Raw genomic sequence first — 16,570 nt, 5'->3', positions numbered from 1 at the left:
AATGAGGAAAATTGCATTAAAATACTCATACAGGAGGAAGTAAATGCATTAAAGAGTTCAGTGTAATTCAAAATAATGATTTAGTCTCCAACCGAGATTCCCATCGACCTTAGTTGCAACCCCTTTTTTCCTTTTCTCTCTATTTTCTTTGCTGTGCACCACCGCTGAGCCTCAGTGCAGTCACGCACAGCTACACAGCCGACCGTGTATCCTGCTGAGAACAACATCGTTTGTTTCTTGCTATGAGAACATTTTGCAATAACAGTTCTTGGGAATCCCTGTGCCCTGATGTGAGTTTAGTAGTTGACTTCATGACCTCATTCAACCAGCGGTGGAAGTTGAAGTGGGGGTGGAGGTGGACCAGAGAACAAGCCAGCAGCAAGAAGGGCAAAGTGCAAAGTAGCAGTTAAAAAAAAAAAGGACACAGGTCATAAGAACTGTGACACACACACACACACACGCGTGCTTACTTAAACACACTTCAACAGTCTCTCATCAGTTGAAAAGGTGCCTGTCCCCCCGTGGAGCGCTGACTGAGCCCGAGGTCACACAACTGTGAGTACAAACACACTGACGAGTGTCTGTCCTGGATCTGGTGTCTGCCCGATGCATCTTGATGTGGCATCTGCTGCTTTGGTTATTTTCACGTCTACAGTCGTTCAATGTCTGTTGTCATGTTGTGTTGAATAGAGCGGTAACACATTCTTAACAAAAATGTCTCCGTGTTGTAGAAAAAGAATCAGTCAAATAAGTTCTTCATCAGTAATGAGAATTTTTGGCCTTAATGACCATTTTTCAAGACTTATTCTAAAAGAAATGAAGAAAGGACATGGAATTAATTTTGTGAAAACATCCATTAAAATACGGAACTGACACAGCAATTCATATGATAAACTACTGCCCAGTAAATATAGAATATTACATTGGGTTGCATTGGTTTTATTTCCATAACAGAAGCACCAGTGATGTGTTTATCACTGATTTAGCTGAAGATGAGCGATTGTGCTCACTGACAGCTTCAGGTGTAACTATTCACCTCTCACTGATAACTTGATAGGACGACATGATTAACTGTCATTTCTCTGATTCTCTTTCTAACGAAACTTATGTGTCACTCATACAATAAATCTCAGATACTGGTCCCAGTCATTCTCAACCTCACGACCGTTTTCACAGACTTTGGTTGGAGCGTAACTTTCTATGGTGGATTCATCTCAAATGCACGGATGCTATGTTTTTTTGTTTAACTTGAATATCTAAAATTTTCCTCTGCTGCACAATAATCACAGTTTCTGCTAAAAGATGAATGATGGGAACACAGGAGACTAATGAACAGTGTTTCAGTGAGAAGGTGAAAGGTTGTTAGATGTGAGCAGCTAAAGCCTGGATTACTGCAACTCCCTCCTATCAGGCTGCACCAATGAGTGCCTAAAGACTCTCCAGCTGGTCCAAAACGCTGCTGTGGACATGTGTGGACATGTGTGGACAAGAACTGGTGGAAGAGACCGTGTCTCTCCTGTAATGGCTTCTCTGCATTGGCTCCCTGTTAAATTCAGAATAGAATTTAAAATTCTTCTAATATACAAACCCCTCAAAAATCAGGCACCTTCATATCTGACAGAGCTCATAGTCCCCTGTTTTCCAAGTAGAACCCTTTGCCCAGGATGCAGGGTTACTTGTGGTTCCTAGAGTTTCTAAAAGTAGAATGGGAGCCAGAGCCTTCAGTTAGTCAGCCCCCCAACCGGTCAAAGCAGAAGGCTGTCCCCACTGAGCCTGGGTCTGCTCGACGTTCCTGCCTGTTAAAAGGAAGGTTTTCATCTCCGCTGTTGCAGGATGTGCTTGCTCATGGAGAATTGTTGGGTGTAAATTCACTGAAGGAGTGTGGTACCAGACCTGCGCTACTTGTAAAGTGTCATGAGATAACTTTTGTTGTGATTTGGTGCTACACAAATAAAACTGACCTGACTTGACTTAAATCTGCAAAGTGAAAAACCGCCACTATGCGAATATGCCTCAAAATTTAAATATCGTGGATATCACTGTGATTGCATCCAACTCATTTCCTTACACACTCATCTTCCCTCTGACTGCCAGTGTTGCTGGGGAGAGAAAACGCTGATATCAAAGTTTTAGAATATTCAGGATGTACATCACAAGCTAGTTTATGATGTAAGAGACAGTTGTATTCAATAATGACCCCCCCAAAGCTTTCAAAATCTGTTTCATTAAAAAGGCACTTGGTATAAATCATCATATTTCTCTTGAAATCGGTTTGTTGAGAATTTACCGCTGTTACAAACTACACATTTATATTTTTATGCTGTGAGAAGATGAGTTGGCGAAAGCAAATAAAATTAAAGCTGGACGGGTTCAAGGTGGGTAAATAAAAAAGTAGGTCAAACAAATAAATGACACAATCCATCAGCATCAATTAACCAGTTTTTGCACAAGATGTAATGATCTCAGAATGTGTTGATCTTCGTGTGCCCAGAATGTGCTGATCTACTCTGTCACAGCGGCCTCTGAATATCTGATCTGTCTATCGGTGCAGAGCCTCTCTGCTATTGACGTTTCTTTGGCTGAGGATTGATGAAACAGGCAGGATTAGGAAATGAGCCTGTCTACACAACACAACCTCTCCTTCAGCCCCCTGTGCAACTTATCTACAACTTCCACAGAGTCCAGATACTTTATCATATGTTTACATTGTTTAGCTTCAACTCAAGTGACTGACAATAACACTTACGTTACTGAAAAGCAGTCAAGGTAACCAGCGGTCAAAAACTCTTGACCCCTATCTGTTTCTGCATGCAGAGCAGGAGTTTGTATATGTTTCATTTTTATTAAATCTTTCAGGCGCGAGGCAATCTGCCGGCAATGATCACACGATGTGGACGTATTATAAAAAGCAGCCATTCTGCTGACACGCTTCTGATAAACTGTAAAACACTGAAGCTCAACTGCTACTGCTGGGCTAACTTTTAAGGGTTGAAATTTACATGCATGTTGCAGCTCAGTGTGTGGTTTCCACTTGTTTCATCATAAGTGAACCCAAGTTCCCAAACATTACGGAGGCATTTCAGATTAATAATAGAAGCTGAGGTGTTACTCACTCGTTCTAGATAATGTCAAGTTCTTATCCTACTAACACACCGTGTGGCACAAATGTGGCACAGATTTCTAAATGCCAATATTTACTCACAGTCAAGTAACTGCGTGTGCGTGCGTGTGTTTGTGTGTGACACTGACCTGTTACGCTGATGTGTACAGGATCCTCCTCCCGAGTCCCAGCAGATACAGCGCTCACGCTCAGAGGTCGTCATGACAACAGCTGAAGCACCAAACGGACTGAAGCACAGAAATGTCATGGCGCATGTGCTGGATGAGTTTTCCAATCATGGTATCATCAACAAACACGCAGAGAAAAATCATCTGAGTTGCGTTAAGTGTTAATTTATTTTGGAAAGGAACAAGGAAAGAAAACCTTTCCCCTATACAATTCTGCTTATTGCACCCATGGTTAATGAGTTAGAGCTCCATTTTATTCTGTTACATGTCGTATTATTGCAGGAATGTGCGCAGAATGTAGGAGAGAACATCTTGTTTCATGCAAATGTGCTTTTATTGCAGTTAGGAGTCCTACTGATGTGCAGCAGGAGGATCTGAGACAGTGGCAGAAACATGCACAGGTAAACTGCTCTGCTGTGAAAATACCAAAGTAAACTGGATTGAACACGTCGTGATATTTTTAAATATGAGAAGCTGCATATATTGCGTCGTTACATACAGGTTGAATTACAGTTTTAACTAAAACAAGAAAATCCCTGTGTCCTTCTGTTAGAAAGTGAAGGTGAAAATGCTGGAGCAGATCCAGGATCAGCTCAGTGATATTCTCGACAAGGCTCTTGAAGAGACCATGCAGCCTTTTACCCAAATCCAACCCACACTTAACGGAAAGACAATTAAAAAAGGCTCATCTGGGTGAGGAGCAGCGGCAGCAGCACTTTCCAGCCTACAGGAACTTCTGCTGCAGCGGATATATTTCTTCTGTCTACATGAACGCGCACATGAATCTTTCTCTGCGTGGTTTATTTCAGATCTCACAGGATGAATGGCGGCAAAGTGTTCATGGACAGGGCATCACTGCTGGAGTGAGTGTGATCGACGGGATGAAGCAGAGAGGAGGATGTCAGCTAATTCATTCACAACTACATTTAGCATCACAAACCATAAAGATTTGAAATGCAAACAAACTGAAAAAGAAACGCTTTCTGCTGTCTGTAAATACTGAATACCCAGATCCCCGGTCTTGACTTGACCTCTCAAAGCCTTTAGTTTCATAGTTTTGGTGGTCTTGACTACAACACTACATTTGATCACAAAAATTGTTTCTTTTAAAGTCCTTAGACAAGAGACTGCATCATCCTGATGACAGAGAGGTAGATTTGGAAAATTGAGAAATAATGCCCCCCCCCCCATGACCCTCAATAGATAAGCAGTATAGAAAATGGATGGATGGACCTGTTACATTGAAAAGACATTATAATCTCCTATATAGATGAGCATTTATAGTTCGTATATACTTTAAGACATATTTGCGAGAAGTGACACGGATGCTATGGTGGCCCTGAGGGTTAAAGCAACGTTTCAGAAAACACAGTGAATGAGGTTAATAATAGCCTGAAGGTGAGGGGAGTATCTCTACTGCTGTTTGAGCATTGATAGAATCTCTACAACAAATGTGCTTTCTGAAAGGATGTGTTCAGAAAAAATAAACGTTTTTTTTTTTTTTTTTTTTTTGCACTTCGGGGCTGCAGTAAAATACACATCCTTCACATAATCCCACTGGCTTGTTTGAAGGTCGAGCTCAATAAAGCAGCAGTTTACATGCACATCAATGCAAAACACAGAGCGGTCATGTGTGATTATATTCTAATCCGGTCTCTGTGTTTTCTCCTCCTCCTCATCAGCGAGCTGTTTGAGATCAGCCACATCCGGACCATCTACCACATGTTCATAGCCATACTCCTCATCTTCTGCCTGAGCACGCTGGCTGTGGACTACATTGACCAGGGCAGGTCTGTGCAGAGGCCTTTAACAACACCGACATCAAACTTGCCAAGCCCTGAAGAAATTCTAATAAGAACCCCCCCCCCCCCCCCCCCCCAAAGACTTTGACCTGGTTGCTCCCTCCGTTTCTGGTCACTCATCTGGCAGCGGGAAGATTGAAAAATCAATCCCTCTGAGTACAGTAATCATTAGGTTCCTGTTTGCAGATGCAAGTTCAACTTTAATTCTGATGTTTCTCTCTGGAATCAGTGCCAGAGGGTAGCACCACTCTGCACAAATGACCCAATACACCCAGTAAATATAGATTTTAAAGTGAGTAAATCAATGAAAAGACAACTTTTTCCAACTGAGCTTGTCGAATAAAAGCTTTGGCACATTGTAATGAATGAGAATTTTTTAACACCAGAGGGTTTTAGGATGGGAGACAGTAATGAAAAAAATATTGAACTTATTTAGCTGTGACAGCATTTTTATTGAAATCAGTCAGGGTTTGATATTATTACCCCTGCCAGGGAGGTAATGATTTTGATGGTGTTTGTTTATTAGTTTGTCGTCGCTTTTTTAGTGGGATTATGTAAAAACTGTGGGTCGCGTGAGTACATCGTGTGAGCCAAGGAAGACTCTTAATTTTTGGGGCTTATCTGTTTCACATAGCACCAAAACATGACATTTTTAAAATACTGAGTTTGGCCTGAGAACTTTAGTCTCCAAGGGCCTGTCAGTCAGCATGATGCCTTGGCAGAGGGATGTGCAGTCTGAGTGTCCTCCGGGTTCCTTTAGAACATTTTTTTCTTGAACAGAACACACAGGCTGGGTCTTAAATGATGTTCTACAAATAAACACCACTTGTTTGTTTTTCTAAAATAATGAATGAGTCTGCCTTAACATTTGAAACTGAAGTTGTTGTTTTTTTTCATTATAACTTTGGTTATTTCATCCAAAGATTCTTTGTTATTCAATGTCAGGTCATGTTTAACTGACCCATTTTGTCCTCTAATCTCAGGCTGGTCCTGGAGTTTGATCTACTCTTCTTTGCCTTCGGGAAACCGTGGACGGTCACCTGGGTGTGGACGCTCATGTTTGTTTACACCCTTCTGGTTCCCTACTTCTCCATGGTGTTTTGGGGGTCTTTCTACCACAGCTTCCCCTCCAAGATAGGTCTGTCTCTGGGGACGGCGCTCGTCCTGTGCGCCATGCAGAGCTGCGTGCTCGGGCTGTTTCCCATCTCCATGGTGGTTCAGCACCAGCTGCCACCGGCCTCAAGATTCATTGTTATTTTGGAGCAGGTGAGGGTTTAGAAGTTTTATTCACCTTCCTTCCACATTTATGAAGAGCACCGTGTTAAAACTTACACCTCAGAACCCTGCCAGTGCGAAAGCTACCAGCACGCCAGATGATATCTGCCATTTTTAGCTTACCAGACCTGAAGCTGATAACACATTCCTGTTAGGCGGGAGAAGAGCGAGATGGAGCAGAGGAGGGAGATGAGGCAAAAGTTGAAACATTGAAGACAAATGTGTGACAAGATAATGATGTAGCTAGTCTGGGGGAAAAGTACAAATGCACAGTTATAAAATAAACCCTCTCTACTTGCCCTGGCAAAGACCCTGTCCGATGAATTATCTCTTAAATATATCTGCCAAAGTGCCTCACACAAAACCACACCAGTTAATTATTACAGTTCTGCAATTTGTCCTCTGAACATTAAGCATATGAAGTTATTCAAGAGTTCAAAATGACCTCACATTTATTTTAATATTTCCTCTAACTTGAATCCATGGTGAAAGTGATTTTTATTGTAATGCAGACTGCTGTTAATCATAACTTAGACCAACTGTCTTGCTGGGATTAATCTACACTTTAGGTACATTTGTATTCATTGGAATTGTTAATTCAGCCCTTCGTTGCCATCAGTAGTCGCAGCACTTCTATAAAGAAAAGCTGCGATGGGAATTTTCAAAATGTAAAACCTCAAGAGAAACAGCTGATCTCAGCGCAGCTGATGATTCCACATCATGGACCTCGTTATTACACCGGTCCCGGCCTCTCAGAGCCGTCTCAGTGCTACTGAGATCATTTCAGCTTCATTTGAAAGGAGGGAGATTATCTCAGTGCTGTTGGGAGACCAGGCGCTGATCCTCATTTGACCCGTGAGTCTGTTCATCCCACACATTTACACATTGTTCTTGATGGATAGTCACGCTCAATGCTCATGCTCTCAGATGAATGATGCATCACGTCTGAACTGCAGGATCAACTAAAATCACAAAGCAGCTCTGTCTGCTCTACACCTCCCTTTGGTTGGAAGCACAGAGGAATTAAACGCTACAAGATTTTCACATTATGACTATAGAAGGTACTCATTCACCGAGGACATAAAGGTGTGACGTCTATCTATGTGGGAGACGGAGGACAGGGGAGTTATTATGACTGATACACTCTCTCTTCTTCAGATTCGCTTCCTGATGAAGAGCTACTCCTTCCTGAGAGAAACTGCTCCCGTTATTGTGAAGAACAAACCAAGCCAAGGTACTGCATTGTTCTGTTTTGATGTCAGGAGGCTCTGGAGAATCACGACTAAAACAAAATTGCCTGCTTACGATTCATGCTGATGTTAAAACCAACGATGAAAACTCTCCCAGACAATAAATAACCTTAAGTACTCACAGTCCCATGAGGTCTTATTGTAGAAGTCTGCTTATGGGAGATAAAGTTAAGGAACATTACAATGATGAATGTCTCCCCAAAAGGTTTGACTGTAAAACTCATATGACATAGAGTAACTTAATGCCTCGGGAGAAACTGTAGAAAACAATAAATCTAGTATAAATAGCTCTATAACGGTACCGGCAGTCTGCCGGGGTTTGAACGTGGTTGATACTCATGAAGATTTGAATGCAAATTTTACAAAACAGCACTCTTTTACCTTTCTAAAATGGTATCAGGTTCACGCTAGACTGAAATACAGTGAATAATTTAACAAAAGAGATTAACTGCGATGCAGATAATTTGATATATTGGTTTGTTGTGACCCCTCAGTAATTTACCTTCAGGCCATGCAGCTTTTTGGGGACCGTATTAATCACATAGACCTGTGATTGGCTCGTCATTGCCAGACATGGTCAGAGAGCCACAGTTCTAGAGAAGTCATTTCTATAAACCAATTCGAGATGAAAACACTTCAGCACATAAAGTAAACATCTTCTTAGATTATTGGCAATAGAACAATCAATTATGCTGATTGTAAAAATCATTTTTGCTTGATAATTTGCAGCGGCTGTGATGGAAGGTAAAGCATGTGAGGAATTTTGTCGAGTAAATCACGGTGAAATCTGAACCTGAATTAGACAACTCTTGACGCTGGTACTGAAGCTGGCGAGTGTTAAGAGGACAAACTCGGTGGAAGCAAATTAGTTGTTTTATTCATCTTCCTGCCACATGGTATGAAGAGCAGGGTGCTAAAATGACACCTCAGAACCTCATCAGTGCAAAAGCAGCAGCATGCCTGATAAAATCAGAATCAGAAATCCTTTATTTATCCCTTGCGGGAAATTGTTGGATTGCAGTGCTCCATTTCACAGTAAAAAACAATATACAATAAGAAAAAAATAGAGAATCAAGAATATAAGGAGATATCTTTTGTAAATATTTAAATTTTTACACTGAACGGGGTATTTGTATTGCACGATTTAACCAAGAAAAAAAAAAATCTGACATGTTTCAAGATGGAGTCAAGGTGAGTCCTGATGCAGCAGCCTCATTGTGTGTTCCAGCTCTCTCAGCTCTCTTTATCTGCATGCACCCTTTTTAATAAAATAAACAAATTGGGGCAGCGCGGTGGTGCAGTGGTCAGCACTGTTGCCTCACAGCAAGAAGGTTCCGGGTTTGAGCCCCCTGGAGTGGAGTCTGCATGTTCTCCCTGTTCCTGTGTGGGTTCTCTCTGGTACTCCAGCTTCCTCCCACAGTCCAAAGACATCAAGAGGGGACGAGGCTGATTGATACTCTAAACTGACTGTAGGCGTGGCTGTGGTTGTCTGTCTCTATGTGTTGGCCCTGTGATGGACTGGTGACCCGTCCAGGGTGAACCCCGCCTCTCCCCTGAAGGCTGCTGTGATAGGCTCCAACCCCCCCCCCCCCCCCGACCCTTAACAGGAAAAGTGGTAGAAAAGGGAAGGAATGGATGGATAAATAAATTGTATTTCTGCGCATTCAAACCTCTACCAGTCAAAGCCAGTAACACTGAACCTGCCTCTGATTGTTGGGTGTTAACCTCCAGTGTTAACTTTCAAATGAGACCACAATCACGCGTTTACTCGAGCAGTTTTCAGCATACAGTATTGACAGTATGCCTTTCATGGGTGTCTTCATCTCATCTGACCTGATATTTTCTCTCTAGTTCCTGCATTACAACGCTGAGCAGCTGTTATTTTGTCACATAATGAAAGTGAAGTGTGTTGAAGCTTAAAACGATTGTAACTGATATAAACAACTTCCCCAAGGTGGAGAAGTGAAAACTGTAACAATTGATTTTGACAATCATTCCCCTTCTTATGAATTGTTTTGACTGTTTTCCTTCTCAGGAGAGACTCCAAGGTTCCCGACATTATCAAGTTATCTCTACTTTCTTTTCTGTCCAACTCTCATCTACAGGGAGTCATATCCTCGGTAAGTTGCCTTTGATTCCATCTGTCCTCACCTGTGCTGTTCTTATAATTAGTGAGTAGGAATAACAGCAAGCGAAGATGTGAGGATTCTTTGTTACTTTCAACTTCAAAGTCTTGAGAACGTCCTCTGAAGAAAGAGTCAATTAAGAACTGAGAAGAGTTGAACTCCAGTTGAAATATCGACAAAAACAGCCCAATGTAGGAAGGAACGTTCTGGGATCTATGACCCTGAGGGATGTTCTTAAACATCCTTGGTTGTTTCTGAAATCCTGTAGTTCAAAGTTCCCTTTATGACTTCATAGAGAATGTTCCATTTTATTATTTTATGGTCATATTACAAACAGGACTTTCAGGCTGTAAAGAAGACATTCCAGAATTGTTCTCTGTGAGTCACTCTGTCACTTTGGATTTTTTTAAAAGAGAAAAAAAAAGTCGCAGCTACAAACTCTGCGTTCCCAGTACGTTCTGAGAACATCAGGAGGGGGTGTTATTTGGTTGAATAGTGGCCGTCATTTCGTAAATGTTCAAGGAACGTTCAGGATGTTCAAGGGAATGTTTGTGGTAATATTTATAGGATGGTCCCTCTTGATTTTTCCACTTTGTACCTGGAGGGTTTGCAGACCCTTTCGTGACATTACAGGAAGCTTTTAGTGGACCAACCAATGATGAATCTTTTCTGGTTCTTGTATAACCTTCGCAGAACTTTAGCACAACTCCAAGTAACATTACAGAAACTTTCGAGAAGACACCTTGAGGGAACATCCAGAGAATATGATGTAAGACTTCCCAGAACATCTTGAATGTTTTTTGAATGTCTGCCAAATAACTGTGCCCATTGGGGAACGTTTTAGGAACATTACAAGACCATGTCCTTTACAGCAGCAGAGATGTTTTAAGGAACGTTCTGTCTGTTCTTTGCAGGAACTCCCACATTCGATGGAAGTATGTAGCTGTCACTCTGGCCATGGTAAGATGAAACTATGTTCAGTTAGAGTATTTTTTTTTCATATTTAATCACCTTTGGCTAGCAGAGTTTCATACAATATTCCAAGACACGTTTTGTGTGGGTAAAACTAAAACTAGAGTCAAAGAGAAAGTGCTGATTCTCTTCCTCCCTTTCCTCGAGTGTCATTGTTACATTTTTCTTTTTAATATCAAACTGCAGATCTTTGGCTGCCTGTTTTATGGCTACTTTATCCTGGTGCGTCTCTGCGTGCCCGTCTTCACACCAGAGGCCAACATGCCTTTCAGTAAACGCAAAATGGTTCTAGCCGTGTTCCACTCAATATTACCAGGTATTCTATCAGCAATAAACACACACACACACACACATAGTAAGTCCGTCTGTACTATCTGTAATATCTGCATGTGTAAGGGTCAGCACTGGTTAATATATCACCAACAATGGAAATGAAGTCTCCAGGGATTTCACATCAGTGATGAGATTAAAGACGCTGTTATGTAATTATATGAGATATTGAAAGGCTGGCATGTATATTGCTCTCTTTAAGGGAATAGCTGATAGGAGAGCATCAAGAGCTCTAATGTGAAACCTTGGAACTCTGCCCAGAATAAAAGTGCCCCCCCCCCTGTCCATGGCAGGTATAATGCTGCTGCTTTTGTGCTTCTTTGCCTTCCTGCACTGCTGGCTCAATCTCTTTGGGGAGCTGCTTCGTTTTGCTGACAGAATGTTCTACAAGGTGAGTAATGTGGCTGATTTCCTCTCCGGAGGATGCAGATATTTTTGATATGCTCGCTTCTCCAGGTGAGGAAAAGGTGATTAATGACCAGTGGAATTACAGCTGGGTGGCCCGGCAGTCACATTACAGTCGCACTTTTCCATCATCCAAATGCTGCGGCTGCAATTTCTTCATGAGACTAAACTCTGACTCAGATTGGAACGCCTGCCTATTTTGTGCTTAGTTGACCGCTTCCCCTCGCATTCAAATGACATCATGACTAAGGCTGATTGATCAGTTTAGTGGAAATGGCTTTGAGGTTGTTTGAGGAAGATGCAACTTCCACCATTGTGGGTGTGGCTGTATTACTATGGATACAGAGACAGCCTCCGGGATGCTGGGTGGTAAAACAATGGTGGTATGTGTCAGTGATCAGTGGTGGACAATCCACTGAGGACATTTACTTAAGGGATTTACTTAAGTACAGATACTCATAAAATGTATTTAAGTAATTCCTTCTTTTGATACTTATGAGTTACATCTAACTTCAAATTTTTTTTTTGTCAGACCTATATGTCTCTGTAAATGTATTGTGAAAAGAGTAAAGCAATGTGTTAGGATTAAAAGAAAATTTACTTTTGAATACTTAAGATGTTTTAAAAGCAAGTAGTCAAGTACTTATACTCAAAAAAAAAAATCGGCTGGGCAACTATTGGACTGCTGAGTATCACAGAATTTGGTCTCAACAAATTGGACTGAAGCAGTCAGGCCCTCCTAATGGAGTGATTCTACTTCTCTGATTATATTTTGATCAGCACACACACACACACACACACACACACACACACACACACACACACACACACTGATTTGATCGTACCCTGCTGGTTCACAGGACTGGTGGAACTCCACATCTTTCGCCAACTACTATAGAACCTGGAACGTGGTGGTTCATGACTGGCTGTATTACTATGGATACAGAGACTTCCTCTGGGTGAGCAAAGTGCCATTACAGCAAACCAATATTTAACCAACAATCATTTCTATTAACATCTGTGAAGGTTTTATCTGTTTGTGAAGCAGCATGTCACATTTATCATGTCACATGATAAAGCCTTGCCTTCACAAAATCTGCTCTGATCCAGCCTGACCCCTGAACCCTTCCTGTTCTCTCTCTGATCCTTGCAGCTGTCAAAGAGGAAATTCCGAACAGCTGCCATGCTCTCTGTGTTCATCGTCTCTGCCATCGTCCACGAATACGCCTTGGCTATGGGCTTCGGTTTCTTCTATCCTGTCATGTTTTTCCTCTTTGCAATCTTTGGAGGTGAGGGAGATCCTTGGAACTATTGTCAATTGGCTTTAAAACACAAATTATTGCTCTTCAGTGCTGCGGCACAGCTGCTAAATGCATTTGATGACAGCAAAACTTCCAATAAGAGGAAAACAAGTACAAGAAAAAGAAAGAAAATGTTCAGTATTCTCCTCCTTTACATTTAAGAGGCTTTCAAGCCTTGACTATTAAACTGTATGTTGCGTCTTTCTTTCTTTCTTTTTTGTTGCTTTTGTTTATAGAGAAATGCATCCTGTCCTGTGACATTTGACAAAAAGCATCACCATGTACAACCTTCAATCATGTTGTTTTCTCTTAGTGGTGTTCAACTTTACCATGAATGACAAACGACAGAGCCCCGTCTTCAACGTCATCATGTGGATGTGTCTGTTCGTGGGTCAGGGCGTCCAGGTGTGTCTGTACTGCCAGGAGTGGTACGCCCAGATACACTGTCCTCGGACCGGGGTACGTACGCAGTATATATTCTGCAGCTCACCATTTTATTTCGCAGCAGCCATCCAGCAAGAGGCGGGGTTCACCCTGGATGGGTCACCAGTCCATCACAGGGCCAACACATACAGACAGACAACATTCACACTCACAGTCACACCTACGGTCAATTTAGAGTATCAATCAGCCTCGTCCCCTCTTGATGTCTTTGGACTGTGGGAGGAAGCCAGAGTACCAGAGAGGGTAGCTACAACACTAGATTATAACAGACAAATATTCACTCAAATAACGTACCATCAAATGTGTTCACATTTTTGATGCTAGTGGGTTTCTTCTGCTGTATAAAGGTGCTGAGTGTTGGTTGGCGCTTGCCACTGACAATCTTAAAAATTAGTCATGCGTCATTGTATTTTAAAATATTTTCCCAGCTAAGCAATCTATATTTATCAAGAATAAAACAGTGGTGGTGGCTTGTTTGTAAAGTGATGACAGGTCACCGAGGAAACAACACATTCTTAATATTGGTATCAGCATGTGTAGAGCATGCTGCTACTGCTCATAATTCACTTTTTAACCACAAATAGTTTCAAAAAGCTTTTCTCACCTCTACGATAAATCTGGCTTTGATAAAAAAACAGACAGCAAGGGTGAATTAATCTGAAACAAAATCAATAGCGTTTGATAAAGCGAGCAGTCTGATCCATTCTGCTGTCAGAATATATATTACCATTCCGTGCTACTCTTCTTTTTGGGAGATTTATCATAGTGTTTGAAGCAAGCTAGACTATATTTAAACCCCGTGAAGAGATGATGAAGAGAGATGAGGCTGTTGGTGTAGACAGGCTGACAGAGGTGCAGCTACGTTGTAAACATACCATGTGATTGTGGACTTCAGGTGATATCAGTACACGGCACTTTGACCCCTGTTTCAGGAACTGAAAGGAAAATAGGCTAGCAGGTGAATGAACTTGAAATAGACTGGCCTAGAAGACTAGGAAAAGGAAATCTAACTAGATTACATGACTCTGGAATTTAACCTGGATGCCAAACAGACGTCAGATGAGTGTTTAATTATCCCTCTTCTCTCGTCATATGTGAGCATCTGTTACTGCAAGACACACATGCATACGTGTGCGTACATGTTCCTAAACAGACACAGCAGTCACACATGTTGTGAAAATCTGACATGTATTTAACCCCCCAAAAAAAGCTTCCTCCAACCCCCAAGCTTTTGATGAAGTCACAGATGCGGAGGGAAGGATTTTCATGACAGATGGACACACATGTACTTAACATGCTTACTCTACTATGAACTGCAGCATATCTGTGTATGCCCAGTGAGGGCATCCTCTAAAGCCAGCGGCATCATTCACACAAACACACACGCACACACACACACACACACACACACACACACACACACACACACACACACACACAATGGCTTAACACAGAAAATGACCGTCTAAAAATAGAAGGGGTGTCTATAAAATGAGATTATTATGAGATAATAAGTGGATGTCAAATCATAGACAGAAAATGTATAAAAGGATTACGTTGCTAGAAAGAGGAGGAGAGCTGTGTAAATATTTAGGTAAAACTGGTCTTTTTGTCTTACAGAGCAGTTTCTGGGAGCTGGTGACGCCTCGGTCCTGGTCCTGCAGCTACCAAAGATGAAGCTGCTGATATATTTTCCTAGGCCAGAGGGATAAATGAAGGCAGTGAATGGAAGCATGATGGAAATGAGAGTCATGATGGACTAAACACGATGGGAGGGACACAGCAAACCCCATGTAAATATAACTGATTTTCATATTTTCAACGTGCAAAGAACTTAACGTCCGCACTGAAAACAAGCTTCAACGTTGCAGCGTGACTCAGTGAAAAGATCAAGAAATCAGCACAGAATTGGCTTGAGTCAGTATTTATCTATTAGACCTCTAACATGCACTAAAAGTACAATTTACTTGTAAGTTACACATCGAAAATGCATTGAGGTTTAGGACTGAAATCTAAGTAGTAGCAAGTGAAGTAAGAAAATATTTACATGTGTTTATACCACTCACTTTTTTTAAACGGTCACATTCTCAAATTTATTTAGGATAAAATCCAACAGTTCAAGCAGAAAATAGTTCCTTCATCTTTTTTAAATAATGAATAAAAGTAAAAGAGTACACCCTCCGCTTAGTAATTAAGTAAAGGTGCTATAAACAAAAACAAATTATTCAATTACTTCTTAGCATTGCGTTACTTTTCTGATGGGATGCTCTACTTTTGTCACTAAATCTAACATCGCTGGATTATTGCATGTGTTTGTTTGTACAGACTCTTTTTTTTTTTAAATAGCATTTAATACTTCGTTTTTTTTGTGAAGGAAAGAGGAGGAGGAGTGCACCACTCCTGGAGAGGTGCTGAGGGAGATGAATGCACAAGCATAAGGGAAGACAGTCACACTCCTCCTCTAGCCAGAGTTTTGATACGACCGGGTATGGACTCCAAAATGTCTCTTGAAATTTAATCGACCATCTCACAGTGTGTGCGACCTTCTACCATCAAGCTGATTCTTAACAGCATTAATAATATGGAGAGATTACAGGGTGAAGCCAGAATATGAAATTATGTGACCCTTCGGTTGCTAGATGGCCACTCTGCCTCTGAGCCATGCCTCCTCTGACTGTGAACCAATTTGTGCATATTCATTAAGGTGGGGATTATTTTGTTGAGGCTTTGTTGTTTTGATGTATGAGTGACACAAATTAAATAGAATGTGTTAATTAGTGTGTTCATAGACTTACCGTTCTTTGAATTCCAGACCTTTACACACACACACACACACACACACACACACACACACACACACACACACACACACACACACACACCATGGAAAGATAATAGCCCTTGTTTCCAGACTTTATACTGCACCAGACTAATTGTGTTGAAGTTTGAGTTCTGTAATTTACCCAAATTTGCCACCATACAGTTTGAACTTGCCCAGCACCTGTAAAATGAAAAACATAACATGAGCAATAATAATGATAAAAATAACAATGTATTTATCAAAAAATACATAAATCCCTGTTTTCATTTCTGTTAAGCAAAAATGCTATTGAAATAAGAAATATCCCTAAAAAGGCCCCTCAAAGGAAAAAGCTTTGGGCACCCCTGCTGTAGGAGATTTAAACCTCTTCACCTCCTTGAATGTAATCATGTACAATGATGTAAATTTCTAAAATAGACTTAAATATTGCAGTAACACAGCAGTGTGTAAAGCAGAAGATAGTAGACTGAACAAATCTTGCTTTATTTCTGCTCTATTTATAATAAAGCTTGAAATGAGAGTTTTTAATTCTCATCTTGTAGCAGCCTATGAAGCT

At 41.2% G+C, this 16,570-nt stretch overlaps 1 protein-coding gene across 5 annotated transcripts; it reads left to right on the top strand.

Annotated features, from left to right (window-relative positions):
• The first annotated feature begins 412 nt into the window (after window positions 1-412).
• Window positions 413-16,075, top strand: soat2 (sterol O-acyltransferase 2). Of its 5 annotated transcripts, XR_015112123.1 has the most exons (17): window positions 413-555; window positions 3,271-3,436; window positions 3,631-3,689; window positions 3,842-3,981; window positions 4,098-4,151; window positions 4,971-5,078; window positions 6,074-6,356; window positions 7,524-7,599; window positions 9,651-9,735; window positions 10,656-10,701; window positions 10,900-11,029; window positions 11,337-11,434; window positions 12,309-12,407; window positions 12,602-12,737; window positions 13,063-13,208; window positions 14,814-14,986; window positions 15,568-16,075. XR_015112123.1 is itself a non-coding variant. In XM_086199802.1 (16 exons), exons 2-16 carry the CDS (start codon window positions 3,322-3,324, stop codon window positions 14,868-14,870), a joined length of 1,596 nt encoding a protein of 531 aa, XP_086055928.1. In that variant the 5' UTR covers window positions 413-555; window positions 3,271-3,321; the 3' UTR covers window positions 14,871-16,075. The 5 variants fall into 5 exon arrangements, 4 of the variants coding, with proteins under 4 accessions (XP_086055928.1, XP_086055927.1, XP_086055929.1 ...); XM_086199802.1 differs by having other exon boundaries at window positions 3,271-3,400; window positions 14,814-16,075; XM_086199801.1 differs by having other exon boundaries at window positions 14,814-16,075.
• The last annotated feature ends 495 nt before the right edge of the window (window positions 16,076-16,570 follow it).

Source organism: Aulostomus chinensis, chromosome 3, assembly GCF_037954235.1.
Source record: "Aulostomus chinensis isolate RoL2024-O1b breed Wild chromosome 3, RoL_Achi_v1.0, whole genome shotgun sequence".
Classification (NCBI taxonomy): domain Eukaryota; kingdom Metazoa; phylum Chordata; class Actinopteri; order Syngnathiformes; family Aulostomidae; genus Aulostomus; species Aulostomus chinensis.
Note: the sequence above shows the minus strand (reverse complement) of the source record. Positions and strands in the feature narration are given on the sequence as shown.